This window comes from Heterodontus francisci, chromosome 8, assembly GCF_036365525.1.
Source record: "Heterodontus francisci isolate sHetFra1 chromosome 8, sHetFra1.hap1, whole genome shotgun sequence".
NCBI lineage: Eukaryota > Metazoa > Chordata > Chondrichthyes > Heterodontiformes > Heterodontidae > Heterodontus > Heterodontus francisci.
This window is the reverse complement of record NC_090378.1, coordinates 77,238,279-77,260,699: the sequence shown is the minus strand read 5'-3', so window position 1 is coordinate 77,260,699 and position 22,421 is coordinate 77,238,279. Positions and strand designations below refer to the sequence as shown.

Sequence of the window (22,421 nt, the reverse complement as noted above, 5' to 3'; positions counted from 1 at the left end):
TATTTTACAATCGTGTACTTTTTTTTCTAGCTATTGGTTAAGTTCAATTATCCTCTTCCACACCAGCTTTCCACTAACTGACAAATAATAATGCTATTGGAAATTTGCCTTTTTGTCTGCTGTAAACAGGTGACCTGTAACCTGAGGCTGTATTGTTTTTACATGACTGGTTTTCTACTAATAACATATTGTTCTGACATCAAATCAAACTTTTATTTACTGGAAATTTGCATCAAGATAACATTAATGACTATCAATATTCTAGGCAATAAATTTATCTCTTCCTTTGGCAAAACAATTCAGTTGATCATGCTAACCACCAATGCAATATTTAGTGAAAAATCACCATTTACATCAGTCACGTTCAGGGTTATTCAATGTACACCCCGTAGGCCAGAATCCAGCCCGCCAGAGATAAGAAATCTGCCATTGGCTCTTCCGGTCCGCCAAATCTTTGTGACTGACACAGTTGTGGCTCCTTTACTGACATGGCAAGATGCTGTACTGTGCATGCCTTCCTTCCTTTACTAAGATGGCAAATGCTCTTCAGTACCTGACGTTCTGGCTCCTTCAGTAAGATGGTGTTGCTGGGTCTGTCAGTGCTTCCCACCCAAACTCCATTCCCAGTGCAGCCTCAGGAGCAGGATGCTGGGGTAACTGGGAGTAGAGTGCTAGGCAAAGAGGAGAGGTATCACAGAGGGAGGGGAGGGGAGCACGATCAAGATCACTCCTGACAGATGGACATCTATCCAGAATATGCCGCATCGTTGCTCTATCAAACGTGCGGGAAGACATTGTCTACTTCTGCATTCAAAAACAATACGAGGTATCTTACTAAATCAGTGTTTAGCATAGTGATGAGAAAGCAAGTAAATAAATTAGTTATAAGAAATTGGAACAGGCATAGACCATTCAGCTCTTTGAGCCTGCTCTCTAATTCGATGAGATAATGGCTGATCTTCACCATTTTCCTGCACTATCCCTGTATCCCTTGATGTTTTTACTAGAAATTTATTGATCTCAGTCTTGAACATACTCAATGACTGAGCTTCCACAGCCCTCTGGGGCAGAGAATTCTAAAGATTCACCACCCTCAGCGTGAAGAAATTCCTCATCTTAGTCCTAAATAGTCTGCCCCTTATTCTGAGGCTGTGTTCCCTGGTTCAAGACTCCCCAACCAGAGGAAACATCCTTCCTGCATCTACCCTGTCGAGCCCTGTAAGAATTTTGTATGTTTGAATGAAATCACTTCTCATCCTTCTATGCTTCAGAAAATAAAGGCCCAGTCTATTTCATCCTTCTTCATAGGACAATCCCTTCATCCCAGGAATTAGTTTGGTGAGCCTTCATTGCACTCCCACCAAGTATATCTTTCCTTAGATAAGGAGACAAAAACTGCACACAATACTCCAGGTGCGATCTCACTGAAGCTCTGTATAATTGCGTTAATACATCTTCACTCCTATATTCAAATCTTCATGTACTAAAGGCCAGCATACCATTTGCCGCCTTAATTTCTTGCTGTACCTGCATGTTTGCTTTCAGTGACTCATGAACAAGGACACCCAAGTCCCTTTGAAGTTCAACACTTCCATTTAAGAAATACTCTGTATTTCTGTTTTTCCAACCGAAGTGGATAACCTCAAATTTCTCCACATTGTATTCCATCTGCCAAATTTTTTCCCGCTCACTTAGCCGCTCCAAATCCCCTTGAAGTGTCTTTACATTCTCCTCACAACTCACACTTCCACCTAGTTCCATGTCATCTGCAAACTTGGAAATATTAGATTTAATCCCCACACCTAAATCATCGATATAGATTGTGAATAGCTGGGGCCCAAGCACTGATCCTTGCAGTACCCCACTAGTCACAGCCTGCTAATCCAAAAGTGACCCATTTGTTCCTACTCTCTGTTTTCTGTCCATTAACCAGTTCTCAATCTATGCCAGTATATGCCCCCGCCCCCCCCCCCCCCCCCCCGACAATCCTATGTGCTGTTATTTTGTTTACTAATCTCTTGTGTAGGACCTTATCAAAAGCTTTCTGAAAATCTAAATACACCACATCAACATGTTCCCCCTTATCTATTCTGTTAGTTACATTCTCAAAAAAAACTCCAACAGGTTTGTTGTACGTGATTACCCTTTCATAAATCCATGTTGACTGCCCAATCCTACCATTATTTTCTAAGTGTCCTGTTATCACATCCTTTATTATAAATTCTAGCATTTTCCCTACAACTGATGTTAGACTAATAGGTCTGTAGTTCCCATTTTCCCTCTCCCTCCTTTCTTAAATAGTGGGGTTACAATTGCTTCTCATTTAAAGTTTGTTCACAAAAATGCACATTTTTGTTGTTTTGGTTAATAGTAAGATAAATTTCTAATACCTTTATCTTTCTGAAATTTGCTCATCGGCCCCCTATGTAGGACAAAAATTATAATGTGGATCTTCACATGAAAAGGTTGGACTGCTCTGGTCTAGATAGTAGCTGAAAAAGGAATTTCCATATGGGTGTCTCATTTCAATTTCAATGGCCAAGTCATTTGGGTGTTATTTTGTCATGAGAAGGGATAATCATTGGTTCAAGTGTTAAAGTAATTGCTTTTATGTTGTAAGATGAGCTTCTGACCTTCTATTCGTGCCATCACTAAGCCCACCTCTTTCCACCTCCATAACGTCGCCCAACTTATCTGCTGCTGAAACCGTCATTCATGCCTTCATTACTTCTAGACTTGACTATTCCAACTAATTCCCGGCTGGTCTCCCACATTCTACTTTCCGTAAACTTGAGGTCAACCAAAATTCTGCTGCCTGTGTCTTAACTTGCACCGTTCCCCTGTCACTGCTGTGCTCACCGTTGGCTCAGTCAAACAACAACTTGATTTTAAAATTCTCATTCTTGTTTTCAAATCCCTCCATGGCCTTGGCCCTCCCTAACTCTGTAATCTCTAGCCCCACAACCCTCCCAAGATATCTGGGCTCCTCTAATTCTGACCTCTTGTGCATCCCTAATTTTAATCACTCCACCATTGATGGTGCCTAGGCCCCAAGATCTGGAATACCCTCCCTAACCTCTCTGCCTCTACCTCGCTTTCCTCATTTCAGACAGTCCTTAAAATCTACCTCCTTGACCAAGGTTTTGGTTATCTGACCTAATATCTCCTTTTGGAAAGGAAATTAGGAAAGCAAGGAGAGGACATGAAAAAATATTGGCAGGTAAAATCAAGGAAACCCAAAGATGTTTTATCAGTACATAGAAACATAGAAAATAGGAGCAGGAGTAGGCCATTCAGCCTTTCGCGCCTGCTCCACCGTTCAAAAAAGATCATGGCTAATCGTCTAATTCAGTACACTGTTCCCGCTTTCTCCCTATACCCCTTGATCCATTTGGCATTAAGAAATATATCTATTTCCTTCTTGAATATATTTAATGACTTGGCCTCCACTGCCTTCTGTGATGGAGAATTCCAAATTAAGAGCAAGAGGATAACTAAGGAAAGAGTAGGGCCTATCAGAGATGTACAAGGTAACTTATGCATGGATGCAGAAGATGTGGGCAGGGTTCTTCATGTGTACTTTGTGTCTGTCTTCACAAAGGAGAGGGATGATGTAGACATTGTAGTGAAAGAGGAGGTGTGTGAAATATTACATAGAAGTATAATGAGAGAGTAAGTACTAGAGGGTCTGACATCCTTGAAAGTGGATAAATTGCACGAGCTGGATGGATTGTATCCCAGCCTATTAAAGGAAGCCAGAGAGGAAATAGCGGATATAAATAAAAGCAAAATACTGCAGATGCTGGAAATCTGAAATAAAAACAAGAAATGCTGGAAATACTCAGCAGGTCTAGCAGCATCTGTGGAGAGAGAAGCAGAGTTAATGTTTCAGGTCAGTTACCTGAAACGTTAACTCTGCTTCTCTCTCCACGGATGCTCTGTGGATCATTTACAAATCCTCACTAGATACAGGCGAGGCACCAGAGGATTGGAGGTCTGCGAATGTTGTACAATTGTTCAAAAAAGATGCAAGAGATAGACCAAATAATTGTAGGCTGGTCAGTCTGACCTCAGTGGTGGACAAATTATTGGAATCGATTCTGAGAGATAGGATAAACTGTCATTTAGAAAGGCACAGATTAATTAGAGATAGCATAGATTTGTTGAGGGAAGGTTGTGTCTTACTAACTTGATTGAATGTTTTGTGCAAGTAACAAGGAGGATTGATGAGGGTACTGCAGTGAATGTTGTCTACATGGATTTTAGTAAGGTATTTGACAAGATCCCACATGGCAGACTGGTCAGAAAAGTAAAAACCAATGGGATACTGGGGAATGTGACGAGTTGGGATCCAAAATTGGCTCAGTGACATGAAACAAAGAAAAATGGTTGACATATGTTTTTTGTGAATGGAAAGCAGTTTCCAGTGGTGTTCCACAGGGCTCAGTGTTGGGTCCCTTGCTGTTGTGGTATATATTAATGATTTGGACTTAAATGTGGGAGGTGTGATTGGGAAATTTGCTGATGACACAAAAATTGGCCGTGTAGTTGATAGTGAAGAGGATAGCTGTAGATTCCAGAATGCTGTCAATGGTTTGGTTGAGTGAGTGGAAGAGTGGCAAATAGAATTCAATCTGGAGAAGTGTGAGGTCATGCATTTGGGGAGGGCAAACAAAGCAAGGGAATACACAATAAATGGGAGGATATGAGAGGGGTAGAAGAAGTGAGAAACCTTGGAGTGCATGTCCACAGGTCCCTGAATGTGGCAGGACAGGTAGATAAAGTGGTGAAGAAGACATATGGGATGCTTTCCTTTATTGTCCAAGATATAGAATACAAAAGCAGGGATGTAATGCTGGAACTGTGCAAAACTCTGATTAGGCCACAGCTGGAGTATTGTGTACAGCTCTGGTCACCACTTTACAGGAAGGAGATAATTGCTCTGGAGAGAGTACAGAGGAGATTTACAAGAATGTTGCCAGGCTGGAAAGTTGCAGCTTTGAGGAAAGATTGGATAGGCTAGGGTGGTTTTCACTAGAACAGAGGAGGCTGAGGGGTGACTTAATTGAGGTGTACAAAATTATGAGGGGTCTCAATAGCGGAGAGATTAATTACCAGGGGGCACAGATTTAAGGTGATTGGTAGAAGGATTAGAGGGGACATGTGGAAAAAATTTTTCACCCAGAGGGTGGTGGGTGTCCAGAATTCACTGCGCAGATTGGTGGTGGAGGCAAAAACCCTCAACTCTTTTTTAAAAAGGTACCTGGACCTGAAATGCTGTAACCTGCAGGCCACGGATCAGGTGCTGGAAGGTGGGATTAGAATGGGCGGCTAGTTTTTCAGCTGGCATAGACATGATGGGTTGAATGGCTTCTTTCTGTGCCATAACATTTCTATGGTTCTTTGTGGCTCAGTGTCATACTTTGTTTTATAATGCTGCTGTGAAGCGCCTTGGCATTTTATTACATTAAAGGTGCTATATATGTTGTATCATTTAAAAATCTTAAGAGCTGCAATTGAAGTGTAAATGTGAAATGAAAGACTGCAATTCCCAGCATGCACAGCAAGGTTCCAACATGTAAGATAGGGTTAATATTTTTATTGCTATTGCCAAAAATTCATTTGCTGTTTGAGGAAAGAGTGCCACAAATGTGTAGTGTATTCCTAACAGAATTATAGTCAATTTGAGTAATTTCTGTGCTAATTTCTGTGTTATATGACCACCAAATGATAGTAGAGGTGGTGGTCTACTGAAACAGTTGGCTGCTAATAAGTTGGTTGCACACTAGAACTAAACATTTTTAACAAGCAAACCAGAAAGTTATGGAAACAATTTAAAATTAATTTAAAACCTAAATTAATTTTGGTGACAAACTGCTATTTTTGAAAGATACTAGCAACTTTAAAATAGCTCATTTGAGTAATTTGAGGGGATTTTGAATAGAAATGCAGATTAAATTGTATTTAATTATAATATACAAAATTCCTACATTATTCTGTACTCATCATTTATTTGATACTGAAGAACACAGCCAAAAAAAAAGTATCTGCAGAATAAGTATCTGCAGATTAAACAGTAGATTCCAGATACAGCAGATTGGAAATTTTGATTTTTCAAGCAAGACATCCTCAGCTGGAGTTTACATGCAGCATCAACAATGCGATAGGCCTTGTAGTAGGAGGTGAATTCATGGATTTCTTTGCTGTGCTTTCTGATCTTGAGCAAGTCATTCCAATTATGAATAACCTTTTGGCTGTGATAATCACAGAAATCTCTTTGTTCTCACAGGTGTCCAATGTGCATCTGTCCTGATGTGGTATTTAGGGATGTCACACCAAAGACCTCACCCCACCGTAGGGAGAAAAATAGTGATTGGCTGAAATAAGCACTTATATTAAGTTCTCAGTCAAAAATTGAATTAATGGAAATTAAAAGCAACATGTTACCAGCCGAAAACTAAACAAGCAATCCCCTTTTTTTTTGTTCAAATCAACCAGTAATGTAGTAGGAACCACCACACAACCATCCATCCACACTTTCAGTTGCTATTTTCCTCCTCCACTCACATTGGTGTACATAATTAGAAGTATTATTTAAAGCATACAAATTATGCCAAAGAAATTACTAAATATACCCAAGACATTGGTTTTTTAATACAAGTAGTGCTGACATTGAAGCAGGCAGACTGTGGCGGGACAGAACCTTATTGACCGGGGGCTGCCCGGTTTGAGGCGGGCGGTAGCTGTCCAGTGAGGTGCAATGACCTCTCCCACCGACAAAGGCAACCCATGGCACCCAGTTTCTACGCCAATTTATCTGGACTTATAACCAGCGACTAAAACACCACGGAAGGCAGCGGTTATGGGTTATAAGTCCAGATAAATTGGCGTAGAAACTGGGCGCCACGGGTTGCCTTTGTCGGTGGGAGAGGTCATTGCACCTCACTAGACAGCTACCGCCCGCCTCAAACCGGGCAGCCCCCGCTCAATAAGGTTCTGTCCCGCCACAGTCTGCCTGCTTCAATGGGTGCTTGGAGCTCAGGGTCATTGCCCGAAAGGTGGACTGATACACCGCACCAAACAACATGAAAAAAGGAAAGAAGGTACCAGCCCTTCGCTTTGCAAGCTGGAACGTCAGAACTAAGTGTCCTGGCCTGTCGAAGACCTTACACAAATCAACGATTCTCGGAAGACCGCCATCATTAGCAACGAGCTCAGTAGATTCAATGTGGACATTGCAGCACTTCAGGAGACTCGCCTCCCCGCGAGTGGCTCTCTAGCAGAGCAAGACTAGACCTTCTTCTGGCAGGGCAGGGATCCTGAAGAACCAAGACAGCATGGAGTGGGCTTCGCCATCAGAAACTCCTTGCTCAGCATGATAGAGCCTCCCTCAAATGGCTCGGAACGCATACTGTCCATCCGACTGCTCATCACCTCTGGTCCAGTACACCTACTCAGCATCTATGCTCCAACACTCTGCTCCCCACCTGAAGCTAAAGACCAGTTCTATGAACAACTCCATAACATCATTAGCAGCATCCCCAACACCGAACACCTATTCCTGCTGGGGGACTTTAATGCCAGGGTTGGGGCCGACCATGACTCATGGCCCTCCTGCCTTGGGCGCTATGGCGTTGGAAGGATGAATGAGAACGGGCAGAGACTGCTTGAGTTGTGTACCTATCATAACCTCTGCATCACCAACTCGTTCTTTCACACTAAACCCTGTCACCAGGTTTCATGGAGGCACCCAAGATCACGTCGTTGGCACCAGCTAGACCTCATTGTCACAAGGCGAGCCGCCTTAAACAGTGTTCAAATCACACGCAGCTTCCACAGTGCGGACTGCGACACCGACCACTCCCTGGTGTGCAGCAAGGTTAGACTCAGACCAAAGAAGTTGAATCATTCCAAGCAGAAGGGCCACCCGCGCATCAACACGAGCAGAATTTCTCACCCACAGCTGTTACAAAAATTTCTAAATTCACTTGTAACAGCCCTTCAAAACACTCCCACAGGGGATGCTGAGACCAAGTGGGCCCACATCAGAGATGCCATCTATGAGTCAGCTTTGACCACCTACGGCAAAAGTGCGAAGAGAAATGCAGACTGGTTTCAATCTCATAATGAAGAGCTGGAACCTGTCATAGCCGCTAAGCGCATTGCACTGTTGAACTACAAGAAAGCCCCCAGCGATTTAACATCCACAGCACTTAAAGCAGCCAGAAGTACTGCACAAAGAACAGCTAGGCGTTGCGCAAATGACTACTGGCAACACCTATGCAGTCATATTCAGCTGGCCTCAGACACCGGAAACATCAGAGGAATGTATGATGGCATGAAGAGAGCTCTTGGGCCAATCATCAAGAAGATCGCCCCCCTCAAATCTAAATCGGGGGACATAATCACTGACCAACGCAAACAAATGGACCGCTGGGTTGAGCACTACCTAGAACTGTACTCCAGGGAGAATGCTGTCATTGAGACTGCCCTCAATGCAGCCCAGCCTCTACCAGTCATGGATGAGCTGGACATACAGCCAACCAAATCGGAACTCAGTGATGCCATTGATTCTCTAGCCAGCGGAAAAGCCCCTGGGAAGGACAGCATTACCCCTGAAATAATCAAGAGTGCCAAGCCTGCTTGCACTACATGAACTGCTATGCCTGTGCTGGGACGAGGGAGCAGTACCCCAGGACATGCGCGATGCCAACATCATCACCCTCTATAAAAACAAAGGTGACCGCGGTGACTGCAACAACTACCGTGGAATCTCCCTGCTCAGCATAGTGGGGAAAGTCTTTGTTCGAGTCGCTCTGAACAGGCTCCAGAAGCTGGCCGAACGCGTCTACCCTGAGGCACAGTGTGGCTTTCGTGCAGAGAGATCGACCATTGACATGCTGTTCTCCCTTCGTCAGATACAGGAGAAATGCCGTGAACAACAGATGCCCCTCTACATTGCTTTCATTGATCTCACCAAAGCCTTTGACCTCGTCAGCAGACGTGGTCTCTTCAGACTACTAGAAAAGATTGGATGTCCACCAAAGCTACTAAGTATCATCACCTCATTCCATGACAATATGAAAGGCACAATTCAACATGGTGGCTCCTCATCAGAGCCCTTTCCTATCCTGAGTGGTGTGAAACAGGGCTGTGTTCTCTCACCCACACTTTTTGGGATTTTCTTCTCCCTGCTGCTTTCACATGCGTTCAAATCCTCTGAAGAAGGAATTTTCCTCCACACAAGATCAGGGGGCAGGTTGTTCAACCTTGCCCATCTAAGAGCGAAGTCCAAAGTACGGAAAGTCCTCATCAGAGAACTCCTCTTTGCTGACGATGCTGCTTTAACATCTCATACTGAAGAGTGCCTGCAGAGTCTCATCGACAGGTTTGCGGCTGCCTGCAATGAATTTGGCCTGACCATCAGCCTCAAGAAAACGAACATCATGGGACAGGACGTCAGAAATGCTCCATCCATCAATATTGGCGACCACGCTCTGGAAGTGGTTCAAGAGTTCACCTACCTAGGCTCAACTATCACCAGTAACCTGTCTCTAGATGCAGAAATCAACAAGCGCATGGGTAAGGCTTCCACTGCTATGTCCAGACTGGCCAAGAGAGTGTGGGAAAATGGCACACTGACACGGAACACAAAAGTCCGAGTGTATCAGGCCTGTGTCCTCAGTACCTTGCTCTATGGCAGCGAGGCCTGGACAACGTATGCCAGCCAAGAGCGACGTCTCAGTTCATTCCATCTTCGCTGCCTTCGGAGAATACTTGGCATCAGGTGGCAGGACTATATCTCCAACACAGAAGTCCTTGAAGCGGCCAACACCCCCAGCTTATACACACTACTGAGTCAGTGGCGCTTGAGATGGCTTGGCCATGTGAGCCGCATGGAAGATGGCAGGATCCCCAAAGACACATTGTACAGCGAGCTCGCCACTGGTATCAGACCCACCGGCCGTCCATGTCTCCGCTATAAAGACGTCTGCAAACGCGACATGAAATCGTGTGACATTGATCACAAGTCGTGGGAGTCAGTTGCCAGCATTCGCCAGAGCTGGCGGGCAGCCATAAAGACAGGGCTAAATTGTGGCGAGTCGAAGAGACTTAGTAGTTGGCAGGAAAAAAGACAGAGACGCAAGGGGAGAGCCAACTGTGCAACAGCCCCGACAAACAAATTTCTCTGCAGCACCTGTGGAAGAGCCTGTCACTCCAGAATTGGCCTTTATAGCCACTCCAGGCGCTGCTTCACAAACCACTGACCACCTCCAGGCGCGTATCCATTGTCTCTCGAGATAAGGAGGCCCAAAAGAAAGAAAGAAATTGCCCCTAGTATAGGTAGGAGAATGGTGAGGATGTGGTAGGAAATATGGGATTAGTATAAATGGGTGGTTGTTGGTCGGCACAGACTCGGTGCGCCTGTTTCAGTGCTGTATCTCTCTGTGACTCTATAAGTTGTTGTTGATTTGGCGCTGTTGCACCGCCTGTGGCACTACCTGACGTCACCCAGCATGGTCTTCGGAAAAACCAACTGATTCCCAGAGAAGAGAGGAACGGGCAAGTAACAATACCAAATAACAGATAAACCCTTAATTAATCTTAGTTTTAAAATATTTTAATTTACGATAATATTATACGGTTTTAGTTGTAATAATTGCCAGCATTCAAATAATGAGTGTGCTTTAAAAGATAAGAAAGGAATTGAGCTGTATTCCCCTGTTACTGTGGAAGCTGCTGGGCTGGGTGTTTGGTCGCCATTTTGTCCCTTGGCTGAGCTGCCGGTGAGAAGAGGCGGTTTGTCGGTCGGAGCTGCCAGGTGAGGGGGAGCGGGGCCTGGCGGTGATGTCGGGAGAGCGATGAAGAAAATATCCGAGAATAGGGTTTGATCGGGGGTTATCCGGATCGCGCGCTGTTGTAAAGCTAGCGGCCGCCGGTGGCCTTCCCTCTCCCCGTGATGTGGCCCCGGCGGCGGTGGTAGGTGTCGGGTGCTTGCGGGGCGGTGCGGTGCGGTGGCGGCGGCAGGGTCCGGCGCGATGGCGCTGCTTAGAGTTGCAGATTATAGGGAGGTGGGAATCGGAGCTCCTGCGCAATGCAGATTGTAGCCAGTGGCTGTTTTTGTTTTGTTTTCAGTGACTTGTTAACCGTTCCAAGGCTAGTTGTAGAAAAGCGAAAGTTTGAGATTTGGACCTTAATGAGGTTTGATGTTCATGAGATAGTACCATGTCGTTAAATTTCTGTCGTTCTGGATATGTAGGTAAAACGTGTGTATCTTACATTAAATCTTTGGGGAAAAGGCATCTTATAAATTCAAGCAAAGTACTGCAGATGCTGGGAATCTGAAATAAAAACAAGAAATGCTGGGAATACTCAGCAGGTCTGGCAGCATCTGTAGAGAGAGAAGCAAAATTAACGTTTCAGGACAGTGACCCTTTATAAGAACTGACAAATATTAGAAATGGAGAAGGTTTTAAGCAAGTAAAGCGGCGGTGGGGCAAGAGATAACAAAAGAGAAGGGTCACAGAGAATAACTGACCAGAAGGTCATGGAACAAAAGCAAATGGTATGTAAATGGTGTGGTGAAAGACAAAGCGTTAGCATCGAGAGGGTGTCATTTGGCAGTAAAATGAACAGCCCTGGCACCAAGCAGAAACATGAAAAAAACAGTGGGTAGACACAGTAAAAACAAACTAAAATAAACAAAAAAGAAAAAAATAACTAAAAATAAAAAGTGGGGGCCCAGTCATGCTCTGAAATTATTGAACTCAAAGTTCAGTCTGGAAGGCTGTAGCGTGCCTAATCGGTAAATGAGGTGCTGTTCCTCGAGCTTGCGTTGATGTTCGCTTAAACACTGTAGCAATCCCAGGACAGAGATGTGAGCATGAGGGTGGGGGGGAGGGGGTGTTGAAATGGCGAGTAACCGGATGCTCGGGGCCATGTTATGGATTGAGCGGAGGTGTTCCGCAAAGCTGCCACCCAATCTGCGTTTGGTCTCCCCAATTTAGAGAAGACCACATTGTGAGCAGCGAATACAGTATACTAAATTGAAAGAAGTACAAGTAAATCCCTGCTTCACCTGAAAGGAGTGTTTGGGGCCTTGGATAGTGAGGAGAGAGGAGGTAAATGGGCAGGTATTACACCTGCGATTGCAGGGGTAGGTCGTGGGAAGGGGACGAGGTGGTGGGGGTAATGGTGGAGTGGATGAGGGTGTCACAGAGGGAACGATCCATTCGGAATGCTGACGGGAAGGGAAGATGCATTTGGTAGTGGCATCACGCTGGATATGGCGGAGGATGATCCTTTGGATGTGGAGGCTGGTGGGGTGGAAAGTGAGGACAAGGGGGACCCTGTTGTGATTCTGGGAGGGAGGGAAAGGGGTGAGGGTAGAGGTGCGGGAAATGGGCCAGACACAGTTGAGGGCCCTGTCAACCACAGTGGGGGGGGGGCAATCCTCGGTTGAGGAAAAAGGAAGACATATCAGAAGCGCTGTCGTGGAAGGTTGCATCATTAGAGCAGATGTGTCGGGGACGGAGAAACTGGGAGAATGGAATCCTTACAGGAGGCAGGGTGTGAAGAAGTGTAATCCAGGTATCTGTGGGAGTCAACTCTCAGACATTTCTTCTTCCCTCTGGACCATGACCCCACCACCGAACATCAAGCTACTGTCCACAGGACTGTCACTGACCTCATCTCCTCTGGAGATCTTCCCTCTACAGCTTTAAACCTCATGGTTCCGTAACCCCGGACAATCCGCTTCTACCTCCTTCCCCAAATCCACAAACAGGACTGTCCTGGCAGACCCATTGTTTCAGTCTGTTCCTGCCTCACAACCTATTTCTTCCTATCTTGACTCTTTATCTTTTCTCTCCTGGTCTAGTCTCTTCCCACCTACATCCGTGACTTTTCTGACGCCCTATGTCATTTTGACAATTTCCAGTTTCCTGGCCCTAATCACTGCCTCTTCACTATGGACGTCCAATCTCTCTGCACCTCCATCCCCCACCAGGACGGTTTGAGGGCTCTCCGCTTCTTCCTTGAACAGAGGTCCAACCCGTTCCCATCCATCACAACCCTCCTCCGCCTGGCTGAACTTGTTCTCACATTGAACAACTTCTCCTTCAACTCCACTCACCTCCTTCAAATAAAAGGTGTTGCTATGGTTACCCGCATGGGTCCTAGTAATGCCTGTCTTTTTGTGGGATATGTCAAATATTCCTTGTTCCAGTCCTACTCAGGCCCCCTTCCCCAACTCTGTTTCCAGTACATTGACTGTATCGGTGCCGTTTCCTGCTCCCGCCCAGAACTGGAGAACTTTATCAACTTTGCTTCCAATTTCCATCCTTCTCTCACCTTTACATGGTCCATCTCTGACACATGCCTTCCCTTCCTCGACTTCTCTGTCTCCATCTCTGGGGATAGGCTGTTTACTAATATTCATTATAAGCCCACTGACTCCCACAGCTACCTCAACGACACTTCTCCACACCCTTCCTCCTGTTAGAATTCCATTCTCCCAGTTTCTCCGTCTCCAGCGCATCTGCTCTGATGATGCAACCTTCTACGATAGCGCTTCTGATATGCCTTCCTTTTTCTCAACCGAGATTCCCCCTACTGTGGTTGACAGGGCCCTCAACCGCGTCCGGCCCATTTCCCACACCTCTACCCTCACCCCTTCCCCTCCCTCCCAGAACCACGACAGATTTCCCCTTGTCCTCACTTTCCACCCCACCAGCTTCCAAATCCAAAGGATCATCCTCCGCCATTTCTGCCACATCCAGTGTGATCCACTACCAAAGGCATCTTCCCCTCCCTTCCCCTGTCAGCATTCCGAAGGGATCGTTCCCTCTGCGGCACCCTCGTCCACTCCTCCATTACCCCCACCACCTTGTCCCATTTCCCACGCACCTTCCCCTGCAATCGCAGGCTGTATAATACCTGCCCATTTACCTCCTACCTCCTTTCCTCACTATCCAAGGCCCCAAACACTCCTTTCAGGTGAAACAGGGATTTACATGTATTTCTTTCAATTTAGCATACTGTATTCGCTGCTCACAATGTGGTCTTCTCTACATTGTGGAGAGGAAACGCAGATTGGGTGACAGCTTTGCGGAACATCTCCGCTCAGTCCGTAAGCTTGACCCCGAACGTCCGGTTGCTGGCCATTGCAAACCCCCGCCTCCCGCTTTGCTCACATCTCTGTCCTGGGATTGCTACAGTGTTCCAGCGAACATCAACGCAAGCTCGAGGAACAGCACCTAATTTACCGATTTAGGCATGCTACAGCCTTCCAGACTGAACATTGAGTTCAATAATTTCAGAGCATGACGGGCCCCCCTTTTTATTTTTAGTTAATTTTTCTTTTTTATTTGTTTTATTTTAGTTCTTTTCTACTGTGCCTACCTACTGTTTTTTTTTTGTGTTTGTGCATGGTGCCAGGGCTGTTCATTTTACTGTCAGTTGACAACCTCTCTATACTAACGCTTTGTCTTTCACCACACCATTAACATAGCGTTTTGCCTTTGTTTGTTCCATGACCTTCTGGTCAGTGATTCTCTGTTACCTCTTGTCCCACCGCCACTTTACTTGCTTAAAACCTTTTCCATTTCTAATATTTCAGTTCTGATGAAGGGTTACTGACCTGAAACGATAACTCTGCTTCTGTCTCCACAGATGCTGCCAGACCTGCTGAGTATTTCCAGCATGTCTTGTTTTTATATCTTATAAATTCATATGCCCACATTGTTACTGGGAGGTGCCTTTGTAAGCTTGTCATATCCTTCTTGCTTTTGGCGTGACTACAGTAAGCCCACTGATTGAATTACGTTTGGTAGTTACGATTATAAATATGAACGTAGAATTTATCTTCTTTCTTTTGGGCCTCCTTATCTCGAGAGACAATGGATACGCGCCTGGAGGTGGTCAGTGGTTTGTGAAGCAGCACCTGGAGTGGCTATAAAGGCCAATTCTGGAGTGACAGGCTCTTCCACAGGTGCTGCAGAGAAATTTGTTTGTCGGGGCTGTTGCACAGTTGGCTCTCCCCTTGCGCCTCTTGTCTTTTTTCCTGCCAACTACTAAGTCTCTTCGACTCGCCACAATTTAGCCCTGTCTTTATGGCTGCCCGCCAGCTCTGGCGAATGCTGGCAACTGACTCCCACGACTTGTGATCAATGTCACATAATTAAATGTTAAGGGATAGAATGTGTAATGAAAATTTAGGACTGAATTACATCCCGCCCGCCGTCTGCTTCACCTAAGCCCTGCACTTGGTTTTGAGTCCGTTTGAAATGCAATGGGAAATTGACTGGTAGTTTTGCGGAAAAGTATGTTGATTAGTCGCTTAAAATTTTTTATTCAGTGTTCTCAATAGTTGCATAAATCATGCATTTCTTGTAAAATTAGAAGTTTTCATTACATTTGGGATATTAATATAAGGATGCAATTCCGGGTACAATGGCTTCAGTTCCTGTAACTGTTTCAGCTAGATGCTAACATTTTTATGGTTTAAACCTGTTTTATTTTGATAGATTATGGGAGGTTGTATGACATGGGTATAGGGAGAGCTACCATCTTTGAAACTGGCAGAGCAAGCTGTTAGAAAAGCACACGGTGTCCTTAACTTTATAGATAGAGGTGCAGGGGTACAAAAGCAAATAAATTATGCTCAACTTTTATAAACCACTAGTTAGGCTTCAGTCTCCAATTTTGAGGAGGATATCAAGTCCTTGGAGAGAGTTCAAAGGAGATTCACCGAAATCGTACCAGTGATGAGGGACATCAGTTATGTAGAGAGACTAAAAAAGGTGAAATGTAATGCCTGAAAGGGTGGTGGAATCAGATTCAGTTGTAAATATCGAAAGATAATTGGACATGCGCTTGAAATAGAAACATTTACTGGGTCACGGAAAGAAGGAAGGAGTGGGATTAGTTGGATGGCTTTTTCCAGAGACCGCACAAGTGCAATGGGGTGAATGGCCTCTCTTCTGAGCTGTCTATCTTCACAGCATGAATTGTAAAGCTCAAAATTAGATCAATGTAAAGAGCTTAGACAATGTATTTGTGCTAATATTTTAACTTTATTGTAAATATTTAAAACAAAGACAGATAACGGGAAATACACAGCAGATCTGTTAGCATCTGTAGAAAGAACAGACATTCAGCATATTGGTTTGTTCCATTCTTCAGAACTCAAAAATAAGACACAAGCAAGCCTACTAATGGAATTGTAAAAAGCCGCAGGGAAGGGAGAAACAAAAATAACGAAGAAATATTAGTGAAATAATAGTTGGATGCTGTAACTGATGATCTTGATATTTATACTCCATTATTCAGACACTTGTGCAAGGAAAAGCAACAAGATGGAGAGTGAACATTTAAAAGCGGTTTTTGTATTTGTTTACATTGGATTACAAGGGAGCTTCGTCTGTTTGCACGTTACCCATAACGTGTAAAAGCCTTGGGGGCTTATAGTTTTTCTGGTGGGATAAGATGGTTAAATTTAACTGTATAAGACCTGGTCAAAATGATGTGCTAGGTAAAGTTGCTTGTAGAGAGACGCGACTGTGAAGCGGTCAGCCCGTTAAAACAAAAAAAAAGCCTTTCCATATTGGTATTTTAACAGAAGAGCAGATAGAAGTTGGCCACTGAGGAATAAGGGAGAGATGAGAGGGGAATAGAAAGACTAGCATTTAAATAGCACTTTGCACAACCACCAGATGTCTCAAAGCGCTTTACATTCAAAGAAATACTTCTGAAGTGTAGTCTCTGTTGAAATGCAGTATCCAATTTACTCACAGCAAGCTCCCACAAACAGCAATGTGATAATGACCAGGTAATCTGTTCTTGTGATGTTGATTGAGGGATAAATATTGGCCAGGACACTGGGGATAACTCCCCTGCTCTTCAAAATAGCGCCCGGGTAGGCAGATAGGGCCTCGGTTTAACTTCCCATCCGAAAGGCCGCTCCTCCAACAGTGTAGCACTCCCTCATTACTGCACTTGATTTTTGTGCTTAAGCCCTGGAGACATGGAGGAATCTATTATGCAAATATCAAAGCAAAAAGAGTGAAGATTTTCAAGAATGGATATTTACAATTCGTACTGTTTTTAAAATAAGCATCTTGTAGATTTTGATTGTTTCTATTCTTCATTTAATGTTTTATTTCCACAGGGAGCAAGCAATTGACATTAACAGTGGCAATCAAGCAGAAAAATGACAGACATAAAGAATTTTCTGTACGCTTGGTGCGGAAAGCGCAAGGTCACTCCAAGTTATGACATCCGTGCAGCTGGTAACAAGAATAGACAAAAGTTTGTTTGTGAGGTATGAGATTTTTAGTTTCCTGTTCCAGTTGGAATCTTTTGAGAAATTAGGAGTATTGGGTTAAAAGCAGAATCGGTGTTCGCAGAAGTCTATTGGATAGGGAATAAATGATGGGTGGAGTGTGATGTTTTGACCAGTACTGAGACTTTGACCTAGGTTTGAGCATCATTGAAAAGTGCTTTTGGATCTGCAGTAATTGAAACTCTCTCCATGTATAATTTTTATTTAACTTAGCATTCTTTGTAATTTTCTGGACGGAGTTCTTTACATTAAATCACTTCCATTCTCTCCCGGCTCCAGGCCTGAATAACATTTTGATTTAATGTGTTTTGGTTAAATGGGTCAATTTCATAATCACCTACATCCACTGAACAACATTAGTTAATTGGGTTCCCCTTGTCCTCATTTTCCACCCCACCTCCTCTACCACATCCAGCGTGATGCCACTACCAAATGCATCTTCCCCTCCCTTCCCCTGTCAGCATTCCGAAGGGATCGTTCCCTCCGCGACACCCTCGTCCACTCCTCCGTTACCCCCACCACTTCATCCCCTTCCCATGGCACCTTCCCCTGCAATCACAGGAGGTGTAGTACCTGCCCATTTACCTATCACTATCCAAGGCCCCAAACACTCCTTTCAGGTGAAGCAGGGGTTTACTTGTACTTTCAATTTAGTATACTGTATTCGCTGCTCACAATGTGGTCTCTTCTACATTGGGCAGACTAAGCGCAGATTGGGTGACCGCTTTGCCGAACGACTTTGCTCAATCCATAAGCATGACCCCGAGCTTCTGGTTGCTGGCCGTTGCAACCCCCCACCACCGCTCTCATGCTTACATCTCTGTCCTGCGATTGCTGCAGTGTTCCAGTGAACATCAACGCAAGCTCGAGGAATGGCATCTCATTTACCGATTAGGCACGCTACAGCCTGCCGGACTGAACATTGAATTCAATAATTTCAGAGTATGACGGGGCCCCCCCCCCCCCCCTTTTTATGTTTCGTTCTTTTTTCTTTGGTTATTTTAGTTTTTTAAAATTTTGGTTAGTTTGTTTCTACTGTGCCTACCCACTGTTTCTGTTTTTTTTTAAAGTTTGTGCTTTGTGCTTGACAGTCAATTCACACCCTCTCTGTACTAACGCTTTGCCTTTCAGCACACCATTAACATACCGTTTGCCTTTGTTCCATGACCTTCTGGTCAGTTATTCTCTGTGACCTTGTCCTATCAACACCTTCTCTCTTGTTATCTTTTGCCCCACCCCCGCTTTACTTGCTTAAAATCTTTTACATTTCTAATACTTGTCAGTTCTGAAGAAGGGTCACTGACTTGAGACGTTAACTCTGCTTAATCTCTCCACAGATCCTGCCAGACCTGCTGAGTATTTCCAGCATTTCTTGTTTTTATTTTATATTAGCTGATTGGGTTTTTCCTCCTCCTAACTTGACCCAACTTTGGAGGATGATTTTGTTTATCTTGAATAAAGGGTGTGCAAATTTCTCATTAGGTTCTCTTCCAGCTTTTACTCTTGACCATAGTACTGCCTGTGAGTTACCGAATATAACGGTCTTGCCATAAAAACAGAAAATACTTGAAATGCTCTGGAGACAGAAACAGAATTAACACTTCAGGTCAATTTACCATTTGCCAGGTTATTTGATAAAAGGACACAGAACTGAAGGGTTACTCTGTTTCTCTGCCTGACCCACTGAGTATTTTAAACCTTTTCTGTATTTCAGATTTCCAGCGTCTGAAGTATTTTGCTTTTAAGTTCTTGCCACTGTTTTGCCATTGCTAGCTACTCAGACGCATGATATTGTGTCCTGGTGCAGACTTACTATCTTCCATTTATTTATCCTTCCTTTAAACCTAGTCAGTGCAGCAGTAAGTTTGATTGGGAACTGAGTAGAATAGGGAATTTAGCATTCTGTATCCTATGGCTCTGACCTCATGCTGCTTTTGTGAGAGACCATATTTAAGATTTTGTTTACTTTGAGCTAAAGTCGGACTTGGGTATTTCTTTGTTTGACACTTTGGGTGGCTCTGACATTGAGAATTAGATGGGGTTCTTGGTCTTTTACACCACAGTTCTAATCGCAGCCTCACAGCTCCAGTGACCCGGGTTCAATTCTGGGTACTGCCTGTGTGGAGTTTGCAAGTTCTCCCTGTGTCTGCGTGGGTTTCCTCCGGGTGCTCCGGTTTCCTCCCACATGCCAAAGACTTGCTGGTTGATAGGTTAATTGGCCATTATAAAATTGCCCCTAGTATAGGTAGGTGGTAGGGAAATATAGGGACAGGTGGGGATGTGGTAGGAATATGGAATTAGTGTAGGATTAGTGTAATATGGGTGGTTGATGGTCGGCACAGACTCGGTGGGCTGAAGGGCCTGTTTCAGTGCTGTATCTCTTAAAAAAAAATAGTTATTGTCACAATGAATATGGTGGTGACCTTAGATCCTCTATCTCAAGTACCTCCTTACTGATTGCTATCTCTGGTGAACCAGACTGCAGTTCAGTTGCCAGGGAGAAGATGATTCATACCTTAGGCTCACGTGCAGTGAACCACACCAATGAATTGGTTAGTTTAAATTAATTGTTTACTATTCAGTAAAAAGGTAGGCACAGAATATCACAATTTACATATGCAATAGCAGTATAGTCACAAAATATATAAGCTTACCCACAATTTATCTAATCGTCTGTCAAGCAGGCAGCTTCTGTTATCTCCTGAGCTTTCATCTCCCCTGAGTTTTGGTTCATGGTGCTTTCTAATTTGCAGCTAAGCCTTCCAGTCCTGTATTGCCATATTATGATATTGTCCATTCTTTTTTCAGTAAGCTGTCATTTTCTTCCTTTTCCACAGCACCTGCTTCTTTGTATCGAGTCCCTTGTGTCGAGCAGTTTTTTCCTTTCCAAGAGAAAGTGGCCAATTAAGAAGGGGCCTCATTCTTCTGCGACACTGTTAGCAACATTAGGGACAGTATTCTGGAAGGGGGAGAGTCAATTGATGTGAAATATCCTTATCAAGATACCAACCTATTTTGTGATCTTGAGGGACATATCCTAATGTAAGCAGCCATATATAGTATAACTAACTGCTTAGATGGACAGTCAACAAAATGGTATTTGGAAAGAGGAATCTAAGACTGCATTCATCTGCAGTGCTATATTTTATTTAGGTTCGGATAGATGGATTTAATTACACTGGTATGGGAAACTCTACCAGCAAGAAGGATGCCCAGACGAATGCTGCCAGAGACTTTGTCAATTACCTTGTTAGGACTGGAGCGATGAAAGCAGATGAGGTTCCCAGCTTAAAGGTCAGTACATATTTTACTCATTTCTTCCTTTAAATGTAATTAATGCTGATAATGAGTAAAACAGAAGTATTTAAGACTTATATTTTATGTGTTGTAGTTATTTTGCTGTTGAATCAATTCTGTGTGAGTGGGAACAAACCTTTGGATGCAGGCAACCTTAAAAAAGTTTTAAGTTACTCTGGACCTTGGTATACCTTTAACTACATTTATTTTTCCTTGTTCTTATCCTTGAATGCATTTATCAGAAATTTTTAATTTTGATGTAAAAACTTGTGTGATTTTTGCACGTTTTAGATCAGTGTTGCATAGTACAGATTAGAACTTTCATGTTTGCAATTGCCTGAACTTAAATAGGAATGAAAAAACTAAAATTTGTATATACCTCTAGCTTATGTCATTTTGTTTTTAATTACAAAAATAAGTTCATTTGTGTAGATTTGTATTTAAGTCCTATTGGTTCCTTTTTTCAGGTACTTGATGGCAGTAATTTTATGGCTTCAACTAGAACCAATATTTACACTCGTCTATCTGATCATTTGTCTATATATGATATGACCGAGGTGGGAGTAGTGCACGGTCAATTCAGTCCCATCACTCCACAGGTCGCAGCATATTATTAAAGTTTTCCCGCCCAACCGTAAACAGCCAAATTAAACACTCTAGTAACCACCCCCAGAATAAAACAGACCAAACCGGGTATCTTTAGACAACAACAAATTAACTATTTTTAAAAAACTAAATCTTAAACACTATTGAGATAAACCTATGTCTAAAGATCTTATAACTTATTTTAACCTAACTCCCCCATTCTCTCTCTCACATTCAAAAATCAACAGTTAACTGGTTTTTGAAAAGAGAATGATGTTTTAAAAACTAGCTGTTTCTTAATAAATAAATAACTGGGTTGTTAGTCTTTGTGGGTTACATTCCTGGTTGGTGAGGTATCCCAAGTGTAAAAATAATCAAATGCCACTCGAAGTCTCCACGTGGATTTGATGAAACAGACTTTTCTTGATAGGCATTCAAAGCATTTCGGCTGTAGCAGGCATCATACAGTTCTTTCAACGATAAGCACAGCATTTGTCAACTTGAATTTTAAAACAGACAGTCTTTTGGTTAAAATTTTACTGCAAATTCCAGAAAACAATCAGTCAAGAGAGAGAGTCAATCTTGAAGCAAAGGCTCTTGGATTGGAAGTAAAGAAAAGGAATTTTGTCACCTCCAGCAATACAAATGGTCTCTTCAAAAAGGGCTTTTTTCTCCTTAGGCAATTAACATGGCCTGTAGCTCATTGTAGAATTTCTGTTGAGAGAAATAGACAGCTCTTTCCTTCAGTAAGCACGTTTCGCTGGTATCTCTCAAAACTGGTTTTAGCTGGTTTTTCCACACAGTTAAATTGAAACATTACACCATGTAATCTCTTTATTCTCCTGCTGTTGTCTAGGTAACAAATGCAGCTATGGCACACTGTTCTCAGAAATCTAACATTTCTCTGTCTTAAAGGTACACTGTTTTTAACAGTCTTAAAGGCACACTGTATCAAACAGAGGGGGAAAATATACAGTTCCGTGACAATGTACATGTGAATAGGTACCTGATAGATATAAGCTACTTAATGAAATGTTGATAGTTACTTTGTTGAATTTTGTTAGGGTACTGAACCTGATGCTGTTGATAGTGGTGGAAGTGGTGTGCTGGGGGAATTGCCTTCCGGTGTGCCCTGTGCTCCTCACTTATCTATAAAAACTGAAACAGGTGAGTCTTTCTGAATTTTTATTTAAAG

The 22,421-nt window shown here is 43.5% G+C and overlaps 1 protein-coding gene across 2 annotated transcripts in view; it reads left to right on the top strand.

Moving 5' to 3' along the window:
- Positions 1-10,734: 10,734 nt before the first annotated feature.
- Positions 10,735-22,421, top strand: part of dhx9 (DEAH (Asp-Glu-Ala-His) box helicase 9) — a 73,245-nt gene continuing 61,558 nt past the window's right edge. The window contains exons 1-4 of one of the 2 annotated variants that reach the window (XM_068037398.1): positions 10,735-10,822; positions 17,171-17,323; positions 20,498-20,638; positions 22,291-22,393. In XM_068037398.1, coding sequence (XP_067893499.1) covers positions 17,213-17,323; positions 20,498-20,638; positions 22,291-22,393 — 355 coding nt within the window. In that variant the 5' untranslated portion in view covers positions 10,735-10,822; positions 17,171-17,212. Of the gene's footprint in view, positions 10,823-10,843; positions 10,981-17,170; positions 17,324-20,497; positions 20,639-22,290; positions 22,394-22,421 lie in introns of those variants that run through there. The other variant, XM_068037399.1, reaches the window with a different exon arrangement.